General features: G+C 38.0%; 1 protein-coding gene across 1 annotated transcript in view; it reads left to right on the top strand.

The window, feature by feature from the left end:
- Positions 1–10,115, top strand: part of EFL1 (elongation factor like GTPase 1) — a 73,564-nt gene extending 63,449 nt beyond the window's left edge. Inside the window, exon 20 of the mRNA XM_065641534.1 lies at positions 9,649–10,115. Coding sequence (XP_065497606.1) covers positions 9,649–9,837 — 189 coding nt within the window. The 3' untranslated portion in view covers positions 9,838–10,115. The remainder of the gene's footprint in view (positions 1–9,648) is intronic.
- Positions 10,116–13,494: the final 3,379 nt, after the last annotated feature.

Here is a 13,494-nt window from a genome sequence, read left to right on the forward strand (position 1 = left end):
ATGCTGATCGAATTCTCAGCAAGTGCGGAAATTGTCAAAGATGTCTACTGGTTGCAAAGTTGCGGAATATATAATATTCCTGTTAACTCACATATTTTAAATTGCATAATGATTGGCTATTAGACATGCTTCTTTTCTTGGGGGTGGGTGGGGCATGGGCATACTATCAATGCGTTTAATCTGAATTCTTTTTCAGTGTCCCTTCTAAGTAGAATAGTGTCTAGAACGTGCCATACCCTGGGCTGCACCAAAAGGAGCGTGGCCGGCAGGTGGAGGGAGGTGATTCTCCCCTCTGCTCCACTCTGGTGAGGCCCCACCTGCAGTGCTGCGTCCAGCTCTGGAGCCCCCGACATAACAGGAACATGGACCTGTTGGAGTGAGTCCAGAGGAGGCCACAAAGATGATCAGAGGACTGGAGCATCTCTCCTGTGAGGACAGGCTGAGAGAGTTGGGGTTGTTCAGCCTGGAGAAGAGGAGGCTCCAGGTAGACCCTATATCAGCCTTCCAGTACCTAAAGGGGACCTACAGGAAAGCTGGAGAGCGACTTTCTACAAGGGCATGTAGTGATAGGATAAGGGGTAACTGTTTTAATCTGAAAGAGGGCAGATTTAAATTAGATATGAGGAAGAAATTCTCCCCCATGAGGGTGGTGAGACACTGGAACAGGCTGCCCAGAGCAGCTGTGGATGCCCCATTCCTGGGAGTGTCCAAGGCCAGACTGGATGGGGCTTTGAGCAACCTGGTCTAGTGGAAGGTGTCCCTGCCCATGGCAGGGGGGTTGGAAGTGGGTGATCATTCTATCATTCTGTCCTTCTTAAGAGCTCTGGAGAAATGTAAGAGGAGGACAAGTCGTAAGAATATGAGGCATTCTGAATTTGGAAGTTTTATATTCCGAATTTTAATTCATTCCTGTCAAAATGTAAGTCATTTTACAACTCAGATGGGGGCTTAATATAGAAGCTGCTGGATGAGATTGTTAGGCCTGCGTTGAAGAGGAAGCAGACTAAGGTAATGAGAGGGACTCTGTGAATCTCTGCTAGGTTTGAACTCTGACTTTAGATACATCACTGTGCCAGTAACAGTTTAAGCATGTAAATGAATGCTAGGAGCAACCTGGAACCTTTCAAATATGAAAAGCTCATTGTATTGGCCAGGACATCTGGAGCTAATTAAATCAGTAAATAAAAGTGGTAGTGGTGTGGCTTTAATTTTCCCTCTGAATGCATTTCTTAAGTAATAGGGAAAAATGCAACAGTAGAGCCACACGTCTCCTCTTTTCTTTCCAATTCCCAGATTCCTGTTTGTAGCTACTGACTGAAGTCAAGGCTAAGACTCAGCTGTCACTGATTGAAACAAACAAGGATTATGCTCTTAAGACAAAATAAACTTGTATCAGTTTATTTTATAACTAGTCATGTAAATCTTCCTTATTACAATATTTGTTGGAGGAGGAGTTCTCATATTTCTCCTCATATGGAGGAGGACTTCAGGCATTTTAAGGCCTTGGCCATCCCCTTTATATATTGTGAATGGGATCTCTGAATTATGAAATACTTGTGGATACTCATTTTACTTGTAGGGAATCTACACTCCCAATGCATCTCTGTAAGTTAAACATCTAAAGTTTGACTGCAAGTTATTCTGTATCCCCTTAAACCTCCTGCCTCAGAAACAAAACAAAAAGTTATGAACCTGATATTTTGGGGAATTTTCAAAGCTTTTGCAGGATGGCTGTAGATACAAAATAAGTGAACTTTTCTGTTGAGTTTATAACTTCCATCTGTCTTGCTTGCTCTCTCTTTTTTCCTAATTGTACTTTTGCCAAACCTTGTAATTTACAATGAAGGGCTGTTGAGATAAAATACTTCTAAGGAAAACAGAGAGAAATAAAATTGGGAGTGTTTTTTCAAGTTAGTTATGAAGAAAGCAGTCTGTTTTCAGGCTTTCTTTTAAATGCCTGTATAAAAGTACATATAATCTTGAGAAGAAGATATATTGTGTTTATTTGTTTGATACATCAGTTGTTCTGTAGTGATGCAAAGTGGCAGCGTGCTGGCAAACCAACATTTGACTACAGGATAGTCAAACAATTGGTGAAAAGGGAGGCTGAAAATTAGCTGTTGTGTTTTTTTTCCTTTCAGGATGTGGTATAGAGATTAGCTATTTATAAAATAGGCAAGCTGGTACACAAAGTATTTGGTACAATGTGAAAGTTTGTGTTTTAACAAAATAAGTATGACTTGGTTTTGTTTTGAGAACATTTATGTGTAGGTGCTTCTGTAAAATTCTTCAGCATATTGTAGATATTTCTCCTCCCACCCTCTGCCACTTAATCCTCATGCCCAGCATGATGTTTTGTGGAAGTGTTTCAGGTGCTCAGCACCTCCCACAGTCATTCTACTCCTGAGTGGGAAAGGAGGTGATATCTGCTTTCCCCTGTGATGGAACCAGTGCAGCAAAATGGAGAAGCTGGATCTGCAGAGAGAATATTCTCTTCCTTTCTGAATAGGAAGCATTTGGGTCTGTAAAGGCTTACAGAGGAATGAGATACCTGGGATGAAAGTGGTTTTCACTGAATAAAGCCAGTAAGACCCCATAGTTTCTTAAACAACCACCAAGACACGACACAAACTTGTAGAATCTTTCCTTGAGATTTTAAAAATTGTGGTTCCTTTCAAGGACAGGGTGAAGTCCTGGCTGCTTTGAAAGCAGAATGGCAAAATTATTATTAATTTTTACCTATTCTTCAATTGTATATCTCTGAGCCAAAGTATTTCAACACTGTAGAATAGAAATCACTTTAAAAATGGTGTTCAGACGTCCCTACATTTACAGGCTGTGGCAGCCCCCAGTTGTATGCTAGCATCACGCTGTTTTACCTGCGGCTGATGGAAAGCAACTAACTGTTGATGTGGAGATTGCTTTGGAAGTTGCCAAATGTCACCTTGCAACACCACTCTAGGATCTATATTTTCTTTCACATGGAAGTAAGGAATGACTTGGGAAACTACCTGTCCGTACAGGTACCAGCGTGTACTGCCAGTGCTGCTTTCCTGACTCAGTAACTGCTTGGTTAAATCCAGGGATTAGCCCATCACTTGGGTACCTCTACATTATGCTGGGTGTGATATTCCAGGAAAGGCTTACTAAGTACTGAGATCATGGGTCTTTCTGGATCTGAGGTCACAGCAGTGTAGTCAATAAATTCGCCTCTATCCACTTTTGAGATTGTCATATCCTCCATGCCGCTGTTCCACATCCCCAAAATGTACAAGGCACTGCTAGAGCCTGTCCCAGCCCCCCGCCCTCAGTCCTGCTGGGTGCCCTGCCTGGTGTTCCCTGTTGTGGCAGCACACTGCCAGCATCTAAAGGACCTTGCATCATTTGGTTATGCTCAGTGCAGAAGCTCTTTTACAGCATTACCCAGCATATTACCAAAAACCCAGCAGGTAACAGTTTTTCAGGGTCACATTTCACATACACCTCTGCAAAGTTCTGTCATTTTATCTGAAAGGTAAAGGTAGTTTCCATTTGACAGGACTGCTTCAGACATCTAAGACATGCATATCAGCTGGACCGTCTAAGTTGCATAGTCTGTGTCATCACTAAGTGATGGACACCATTTGAACTGTGGATGTTCTTGAAGTGCCTTTCTAGCATCAATTTTTCTAAGGTGGAAATGGTTCTGATACACTGAAGCCTGTATCATCTTTGAAATTGTGCATAATAGATCTTTTGAATTTTTTTTTTTTAAAAAACAGCTTCCGGCGTAAATTTTCCGGCCATGTTAAGGGCTGCTTGTGGTAGTGCCTGATCACACTGAATTTAGTGGTCCTTGGCATTTCTTATTAAGCAGTTCGCAAAGGCCAAAATGTTGCTTGCTGGTCTTAAAATCTTCACTGGGCAGTGTAAAACTGCTCTTTCAATTCATGGTGCAACTAAAGCATTTTCCACACTGATGACATTTGTCTCAAAAGAAATTTTCTGTCCTCATCAGGCAGTAAGGACCAGTCGGGGAAATGCTACCAGGAACATGGCTGTGTTCCCGGAGCTGCCTGACCCTTTGCATGAACGAGGCAGATCCCTTCTGTTTGCTTTTGATGCTTCTCTCAACCTTGGTTTGCATAATTAAGCTGCCTTAGGCAGAGACTGTTTCATACCATCATTTTGTGAAATACACTAGACAATGGGTCCCAGATCACTACTGGAGCCATCTGGGTGCCACTGAAATACAAATAATAAATCATCCTCAAATTAAGGCTTAAAATTCCAAGTCCTCTTGAATTGGAAGCGATCTGTTCTAACTCAAATCTTATTAAAAAGTTTGATTAGCTTACATAATAATTTGCGGAATTTAGTACACACTGCATTGTCTTTGAGTATTAACATAGTACTCTCATAGTATCTGTATTTTTATGGATTAATTGTTACAGATATTCAGATTATGTCTCTGATAAAGATACAGGCATTTATTGTTTGAATAATTAATGTGTAGGTTGTTGGGCTAAAAGAAAATGACAGCTGTTTTGCCTATGCTATTCTGCATGCTGTTACTAAACAAGTCTTAGGAGACTTCATTGTTTGGGTGTGTTGGTTTGAATACTTGTGATATTTAATTAAACATCCTGCTTTGGAATGATTTCTTTTTCTCAAGAATACCCTTACACTTACAGTATTTGAACTAATCTTTTCACTTCTTTTGAAATACCGAATCCCAACTGACTTCATTATAAACAACATTTTATTTATACCTAGAGTGGACTCATAGTTCTGCAGTGAGCTATGGAACATGCTCTTCAGCACATATTTTAACTGCTTGGTTGTTTTTAAGTATAAGGGAATTCTAGTGATTTGCTTATAGCCATACTTTAAAAAAATCATATCACCCAAGACTTTTATAAAGTAGATCAATGAAGATACTGTTAAACAATACTATTAAGGAACATTTCCATCACCTAAGAATTGCATTTGCAATCATAGATTTAAGACTTCTATGAGCTGCTGTGCACTAATTCATTTTACTGTATTGCATTTTATATGGGCTGCATTTAGAGAAAATACTTGTTCTCTAATAGGGTAAATGTTAGCCCAGTGATCCGCTACACAAACCTTGATTTATAATTCACTTTCCAGAACAGCCTTGCAGATGTAGTGTAGAAATACTCAGTTGTGTCAACCAGGAAGCAGGAGCTGTCTCGCTGCTCTGCCGTGCTCACTTTGGAGGAGTATTGTGTTGTTTCTGGGCAGTTTGCAGTTAAGGCCACTGTCGTCCCTATCACATTGTTCTGGTATTGAATAAAAAATAAGCATAGGCCAGTGGCTAGTTTATGCTGTTATTAAGAAAAGTTCCGAAATCCTAGCAAAACTTCCTGAAGAAAAGATCTAGTTATCAAAACAGTCATGGCGTGTTTGATAAGTATGGTGGCATTTAAAAATATATTTCACCATTGTGCTAATAATACCATCACATCATTTGTTTTATAGTGTCTTCTAATACTGGTTCTTCTTGACATCTTTTACCTGTTATACTTGGCATATAAACAGTTTGGCTGTGATAATTTGCTTGTCGCCCCAGCTCAGTGGTTCCCAGTGAAGGCATGTTATTTTGGATTTCCAGTGCTGTTTTGCTTGAAATTTTTGTTTAGGAGTGTAACTTTTTCTGTTAAGATGCTACCACATTTCTGTTTTTAAAATGAATCTTAGGCTATATGTTTTAGTTTTGTACTGAAAAATTAGTATGCGGAAACATCTAAATTATTTTAAATAAGAAGTGACATGCAACGTAGAATAAATAACTTTCGTGGATGTTTTTTCTGCTTTGATACTGTAGATCTTCCAGGATCCACAGTAAGTGCCTTCTGTTAAACGGCTACATCATATTCCAGAAGGATTGATCCATTTAGAATCTAATTAATTATTTAGGACTTTATCCAGACAAAAACTCTATTTCTGTTGCAGATTCCAGAGTCCCTCCTATGCAGTTCCCATGAACACAAACAATAGCTCTGGCCCTAAAGAGCTTCTCAGCTCTGATTCCAGGAAACCCAGACTCACCATTCTGACAGCTACTATTCTAAGCAAATTGATGACGGTGCTTTTGAGCATTATACAGAAAAGATTTTTTCCTTTTGCTTGCTTGCACTGTATTAACAGAGTATGGGGAACGATGGATGCCACCTGCTATATGCATTTGCTTTGATTAATTTATATGATGTGAATAGAAGAGGCACAGTCTAGTCTCCTCCCTCACCTTCACTTACAGAATCAGAACTTTTAAAAAAACCAAAACTTCCTACTTCTTTTGTATTGCTGTGTCAGTAAGACCTCTGTGTAGCTGTATTAGGGTTATGTTAACATTTGCTGACTTCTTAAAGGAGATGCACAGCTGATGCCCCGGGTTCCAACTGACTCAGTAGATCTGGCTTCCTCTTTCTTGTTACTTACCGTGGTGTGGTAATACAAATGGTGTGCTCTAATTAACCTCATCTTTTGCAGTGTGGTCACACCATTCAGATAGGTATGATTCTCTAAAAGAAATTTTCAGATGCCACCATAACTTGCTCTAGAAACAGTATGTAGTGCCTGAATTATTTAGACAGCTTGAGAAGCAAAGCCAGCTCCTGAAGTGGCTTTTGAGTCCCAATTTATATCTCTTTACAGCGCTGCTCTGCATCGTGTAACACTACGGGGTTCACTCAGCATTCTGTGGCCTTGTGCTGCAATAAGGTTGCAGGTTTACCCTTGCTGGCTACTGTTATGTCAGCTTTCCTGAGAGCTAGAGATACCTGTTGGAGCATAAAGAGTTATTATCAGTGGAAGAAGTATCCAGTGCAAAACTTCAGTTAACATTAGTAGAACAAGTCGGTCATAGATCATTGAAAGAGCCAGTCTGTCAAACCTGGGGATTTTCTCAGGCATCCATCACTACGGTGTCTAAATATTTACAGGTAGATTAAATCTGTAAGTACAATTTTGTATACTTTTGGACTCCTCTGTTGTATTAATTTTCAAGAACCACTGTTTCACTGTTTCTCTCTGGGCATAACTTCTGGGTGTTAAGTTTTCTTGCTAATGTAAAAAAAACCTCATCAAAGGGGATAGTAATAGCCTTTTAAGTTATCATAGTTTGTAGCTGTATATTCTCCCTCAGCAGCAGAGTCTGGAGCAAATCCACTGAGCATGAATCACCTTTTCTTATTCATGTGTTCTTGGTCTTTGAAATTTTTGTTTGTTCAGCTCTTCAGGCAGATGATGAATGGGGAAGTCCCTGGTGTTTTTCCATCATTAAGATGTTCATAACATCACTACAACTTCATCAAGTCAACCTGCAAGTTTTGCCCAAATATTGGGAAAACCCTAGTAGTCTTCAGTACCCCTTTTCTTTATTTCTAGTGCATAAATCTAGTGCTAAAGCTTTCAAGCTTTCCAAGAGTGCGGGCCGTTCTTTTTTTTCATGGATGTAAGCTGCCAAGGAATCACCTTTAAGTTTCTAGGCATTGGTTATAAGGCCCTGCACAAGCCATCAGAACGGGTATGATGCAGGCAGATTCTTCTGTGGTTGGACAGGTCTTACTTTTATGTTAAAAATAAATGTAGCAACATTTGGAAAGCTGAGCTTCATACTACTTGTTTCTGTGCTCTACTTGCTTTTGGTTTTCAGCCAGACAACCCTATGCATAGACGTTTTCCACCTAAATGATTGAGACTGGACGTCACTTTCAGCACAAGTAATACTCCACTTAATTTACCAGGACTATGTATATACTTAACTGTAACAAAGTAGAACTGTTTTTGTTGGTTTAGGGGCTTAACATACTGGTTTGCGGGGTTGAACCTAAAATATTACCTAAGACAAAATAGCCATCTTCTGCCATAGTCGTTTTCCTAACTCCTCATAAAGTATAATTTTTTTATTGTGTTAGGTGTTATTTAAGATGAGGTATTAAATTAGGAATCTACAATTGTTGGTGTTTCTAGGGAAAATTGTCCATCTTAAACCATCATTTTTTAATTCCTGTTCTTGTTAGTTTGTGTAACTTAGATAAGCTTTAAGAACTTCTGCTTAGTTTGAAATATCACATGGTAATTAAAAGGATTTGTCAGAAGCAAAAGTTTATAACATTAGAAAAGGTTTATAACACTAAAGTAAAATGGACAGTTTAGGGAAGTTTGTTTCCTACTTCTCAGTTAATATTATGTATTTCAGAAATGATTATAGAGTGATGTCCTCAATTATTGCCTTAACTATCATGATTCTTATAGTAACTAATACTTGTCTGCACTCCTTTTTCTATGAGGATTTGTTTCAGAAATGGATACAGTATTACCTTTGAGTTTTTTTAGTAAAAATATATTACCTGTAACTGCATCTTGTGAAGAAATCTACAATCATTGAAGTGAAATAAGTATTTTTTTAAATTTGCAATGGAACCTGAGTAACGTAATATGGTCAGTTTTATCCCTTTCTAATGCTCATGTTTAGCATTCTTGGAAGATGATCTTGTTGTTTTTCACTATGTTCATTAACTACAGTATTTTTATGCTGTTTTATGGTTAACTGGCCACTAATGGAAAGGAAAGCTAAATCTCAGGACTATAACCCTATACAATTTGGGTTGGTCAACTAGACATCTGTTCACTAGGGAGCATTTCCCAGATTTGATTACACATACGTGTTATATGAGCTTAAAATTTGATGATCTTAACAACTGAGGAGTAATTTCTGGTGCCTGCAACAGTTTAACGTATGAGTAGAACTGAGATGGATTCTTGGGATCTTAGAATTGCAGGAGGGGGACCTCCTTTTTCTTAAGGTCTTCAAACATTTACTTGGAAAACTGAAACTTCTTAAAGTAATGTGAGCATCACTAACAATAATGGAATAAATTGTCATTTTGGGCAGCTACTTCAGCATTAAGCCTAGAATTTGCGTGAAAGCTGCCTAGCCCAAAGGCCGAGAGTTAATATCTCTTCAGACTTTCTTGGGGAATGTTGTAGCTTTGCTGTGCAGGATGAAATGAGGAAAGCTTTTAAAGACTTTGTAAGATAACTAGATCTTTGGCACACTCTATGGTAGTCTGAGAAGGGTGAGGTCTGTAGGATGAACTGGGGATAAAGACGCGTCCAGTTATTCTCTGATCATGTTAGATCTGAAATCTCTTCTAGAGGCGGCCCCTGAGATATTAAGCTGCAAGAACAGCTCCACTAAATATGTTAGCACCAGAAACAATGATTTTTAAACCATCTGTCCAACTCATAGGGGTTGGAGAACATAGTGCACAGAAATGAGCAAAAACTTTCAGTTCTTATAAATTCTAATAAAATCATAGTGAGATAATATTCTAAATAAGGAAATCTTTATTTAAAACTGAGAATTTTCTGAACGTTGTTTGGCATTGTTTCCTGATTGGCAATTAAATTTGCTTTAAAGAAAAATTGCAGATAAAAGCAACTGAATTTGAAAAGCTATTGTGGGCTTCTTATGGCAAGTGCTACATAGTTTATCTTGTTTTCTGTTGACATAGCTAATTGCAGCCTTTCCAGAAAACTCTATCTGCACAACTTTCATATTCTTCTACTTCAGAGATTGATTACCCGAATGTACTAATAAACCTTTGTATTACTTTTTTTTTTTTTTTCTTTTTATAGATAATTTCAAGTGACCCATTCTGGGTACCAACCACTGAGGAAGAATATTTGCACTTCGGGGAAAAGGCAGACTCAGAGAACCAGGCCCGCAAGTACATGAATGCAGTAAGAAAGCGAAAGGGACTTTATGTAGAAGAAAAAATTGTGGAGCATGCTGAAAAGCAAAGAACTCTCAGTAGAAATAAGTAGCTGTGTCGTTTCCTTTCTCGCCTGACTCAGCTAAGTGTGAGTGGATTATTTTCTATGCAGCAGATTCAGACTTTCATCTGGACTTTTTTCTTTGACACCACTTTCTTACATGCCGTGATGTCTGTGGCTTATGTTTCAATAAACTTAAGCGCTTCTTTCCAACTTTTATACAGAGAAAATAGTTTGTTTATTTAAATAAAGTATAGGCATATTCATTGAAATTGGTCTGAATTTTTAAAATTGACTGCCATATTGAACCTTCTGTCACAGGATTAGGATCTCCTAATTTCATTTGTTTCTTTCTGATTTATCAGATGTAATTATAGTTAGAGTTGGTTAGCTAGTTCGTTACAAATAAACTATGCACTGAATTTAGCTCCTTAATGTTTTTGACTCTATCTTTTAAATTTATTTCAATTTCTGTAACGTATTTGTTACTCATCAGTACTTTCCATAGTTACCTTATATGCAAATAGATGTAAGCCTGTTAGGAGTTTCTAAACTAATTGTTTTACCCCATTTCTCACGTAAGCAGTCATCTACAGCAGTAGCGTACCATCTTTCAATCAGAGGGCAAAACCAGCACATTTGGAAGACTAAGCACTGCAAACCCAGCAAGTTTTGTCTCTTTTCCCTCCTTAGAACACACCTTATTACAAAGTTCATAAGATAATCCTAAACTGGGAGCTGCCATCTCTGAACTAGGCACACAGCTACGTCTGCCAGTCCTGTGTGTTTAAGGACTAGTTCAGAAATTTCTGCCCATTCAGCTTGTCTTGAATTCAGTGAAAGGAAACACTTGCAAAAATACACAAAATGTCTTGCTGTTGACAAGTGTCTAGGATGCAGAATGCTCCAGAATGATACAGACCGAGACTAACAGGAAATACAGTTCTCACAGGGCGTAAGTTTTAGTTAAGAAAAATGGAAACTTTGAGTAGAAGAGAAACGTGATGCATTAATTTTCTCATTTGGCTACTTAGATTTGTAAAAGGAAAGGAGGAGAATTCTCAAAGGTTAAGACTAAATAGATAGGTGTCCTTGAAGAGTTTCTGATATTTCTTTAAATGAATGGGAAATAAGTCTTTAAATCTGACTTCCTGCTACCTCTCGTCTTTGCTAATTGCAAAGAGTTCTGTTTCAGATAACGATGCAAATAGGTTGTCCTTTTCTTTACAAAATATAGCTATTTCTTTAATTCGTGATTGCTTTGTACTCCTTTGGTACTTCATCTTTCTGAATAAATATTCTGTGTGTGTCAATTAATGCAGCAGGCAGAACTTACTCATATCAGTTTTGCTTCTTATAGGAAACTGTTACTTGTTTCACAAGTAGAATGATTTTGAATGCTTAACTTTTATTTTAAATAGCAGCCTTTTCTTTTCCAGCTTGTTTGCTTTCGTTATGGAAATGTTTCCTTTTAAGATTGTATTTATGAATTATTCAAGCAAATGAAATATTTGCCTTCCTTAGGAGGTTGTTCTGTAAACTGCCGTTGTTTTTCAAGGAATATCTGCACGGCAGCCCTATTAGAGTTTGTACCAACGTACTTGGAGAGTTTGGGCACTGCCAGCTGCTATTGCCATGGAAGGCATGGTAACTTAGTGCAGCCTGCAAAAAACAGTCGAGACATAAATGTTTGCAATGAGATCTTGGCTAATATCACTATCCTGCCAGCTAGATGCGAGACAGAATTAGGGGTGTCGGGCCTTCAGTCACAAAGGTGCTTGAATAGGTGATGTAGAGATGGTTGGTCACTGTTATGACTGCATAATCGTTAACTGTAATCTACTATACTTAAGTAAAAAGAAAGAGCATTAACATAGATTTTTAAAGGTTTAACAGTAGCATTCATATATTGTTATGCCATATTTTCGGATTGCATCTCGAACAGCATGAAGATGATAATTAATTCAGGATGTGGCAACACTGTTATTTGTAGAGAGCAAAAACTCCACTAACTAGCAGAAGAAAATCAAACCAACCTGCAAGAAATGCTAGTGGCAATATTTGAGATCTGTTTTCTTTAGTAACAGCTACTACTGAGAAGATAATCTAATTGCTTATGTGCCATGAATCTCTAACCATTTTTCTCTGGATTATTCAAAAAGTAACTTGGTGTAGCTGTTTTACCCCAGCTTTCTTACACAACAATATGACATAATTTTGGAAAATCTCTGTAAAGCAGGATAACTAACTTCCTGATGGAGCAAGCCATGGAAAGATTTAATTGAGAGCTAGCCATTACATAATTTCATTTTCCATTACAAGCTTTATTGCTAAGTATATTACATATCTAAAATAAGCCTACACAGCTTTTAAAATATTTTATATGTGTAAATGTTTAGCACACTTTTAACTTTCTAAAAAGTACGCACTCAATGTGATGGGGCTCTACTGGCTTTAGTAGACTCAGATCTCCTTACAACTGGTAATATATGAAAGCAACAGTCAGCTTCTATGTGGTAATATTTGTTAGAGACTGGTAACTGTTCACTGCGCAAGTCAGATGATAATCTAAATTATTCCACTTTATAGAAAGAAAAACAAGTAAACAAACAAAAAAAAAATAGGAGCTGGATTTCCCTAGAGAAGAATAAAGACCAAGTAGTGGCCAGCAAGCTGCTTTCTCTTGTCTTTGGCCACTCTTCTTGCTTTAAAAATCTTTCATTTTTTCAAGCACTAGTAATCTTAGGTGATTCACCATTTTTTTTTTTCCCACAGGTTCCTTCCCTCCTTTCTTCCCTCCTTTCTTCCCTCCCTCCCTCCCTTCCTCCCTTCCTTCGAAATAAAAGCATAACTGGAATCTGTGCTGTGTTTTCCTTCCTACCCCTCTTCCCATGTTAGTTTAGGACTTCAGCTGCAGCCTCAATATTACAATTGGTGAGGACAGAGACACCAGAGAAGCATGGTATTTCTGTATCAATATATCTGTTTGAAATTTTTTTCATTTATAAACCCAGTGCCAGACAAGTACATTTACAGATGAGAAAACTTGACGAATAGAAGCTTGCAGGTCTGTATAAAACCTTCCACAGTGTTACTTGACTGCAGAACTCGAACTGGGAAATTCAGGTGACTTTTCTCCTGTCTCTGATCATATCAGCCTGAATTCTTTGGGCAAGGTATCTAGAGGTTTTTCTTCTTCTATTAAAGTTTCTCCTTTCTAACTTTAGTTTGATTCAGAATGCTGTGTAGACTTTTCTGTGCTTCTTCCTAGTTTCATTTGGAAGTAGAAATACGAGAGCATGTGGGAGAGAGAATATGAATGAGCTGGATTATTTTGTCAGCACCATTTTTTTGCATGCTTGGTTTGAATTCTGACACATCTTCTGATTCCTTTTGATTCTCGTTTATACCAGACTGCCCGTGAAAACTCAAGAGTTGAAACTAGGCAAGGGAGCATAGTTTTCTTTGCATTATGTCTAGGAAAAGGACAGTCAGGAAAACAATAAGGTCTCTTTAGTACCTGTTGTAATGTTGACACGTACTTCTTTAAAATGTTCTGAAATCCTTCCTTGGGGAGTGTTAAATGGTAATTTTTATTTATTTATTTATTTTTACTACGTGCTGCTATTATAGATCCCTACTTGCAGGATGCTTATAAGAAATTTCTATCAACTGACATTACTTCTGATATGTAAAATCCACGGAAGT

This window comes from Caloenas nicobarica, chromosome 10 (genome assembly GCF_036013445.1).
Source record: "Caloenas nicobarica isolate bCalNic1 chromosome 10, bCalNic1.hap1, whole genome shotgun sequence".
NCBI classification, from domain to species: domain Eukaryota; kingdom Metazoa; phylum Chordata; class Aves; order Columbiformes; family Columbidae; genus Caloenas; species Caloenas nicobarica.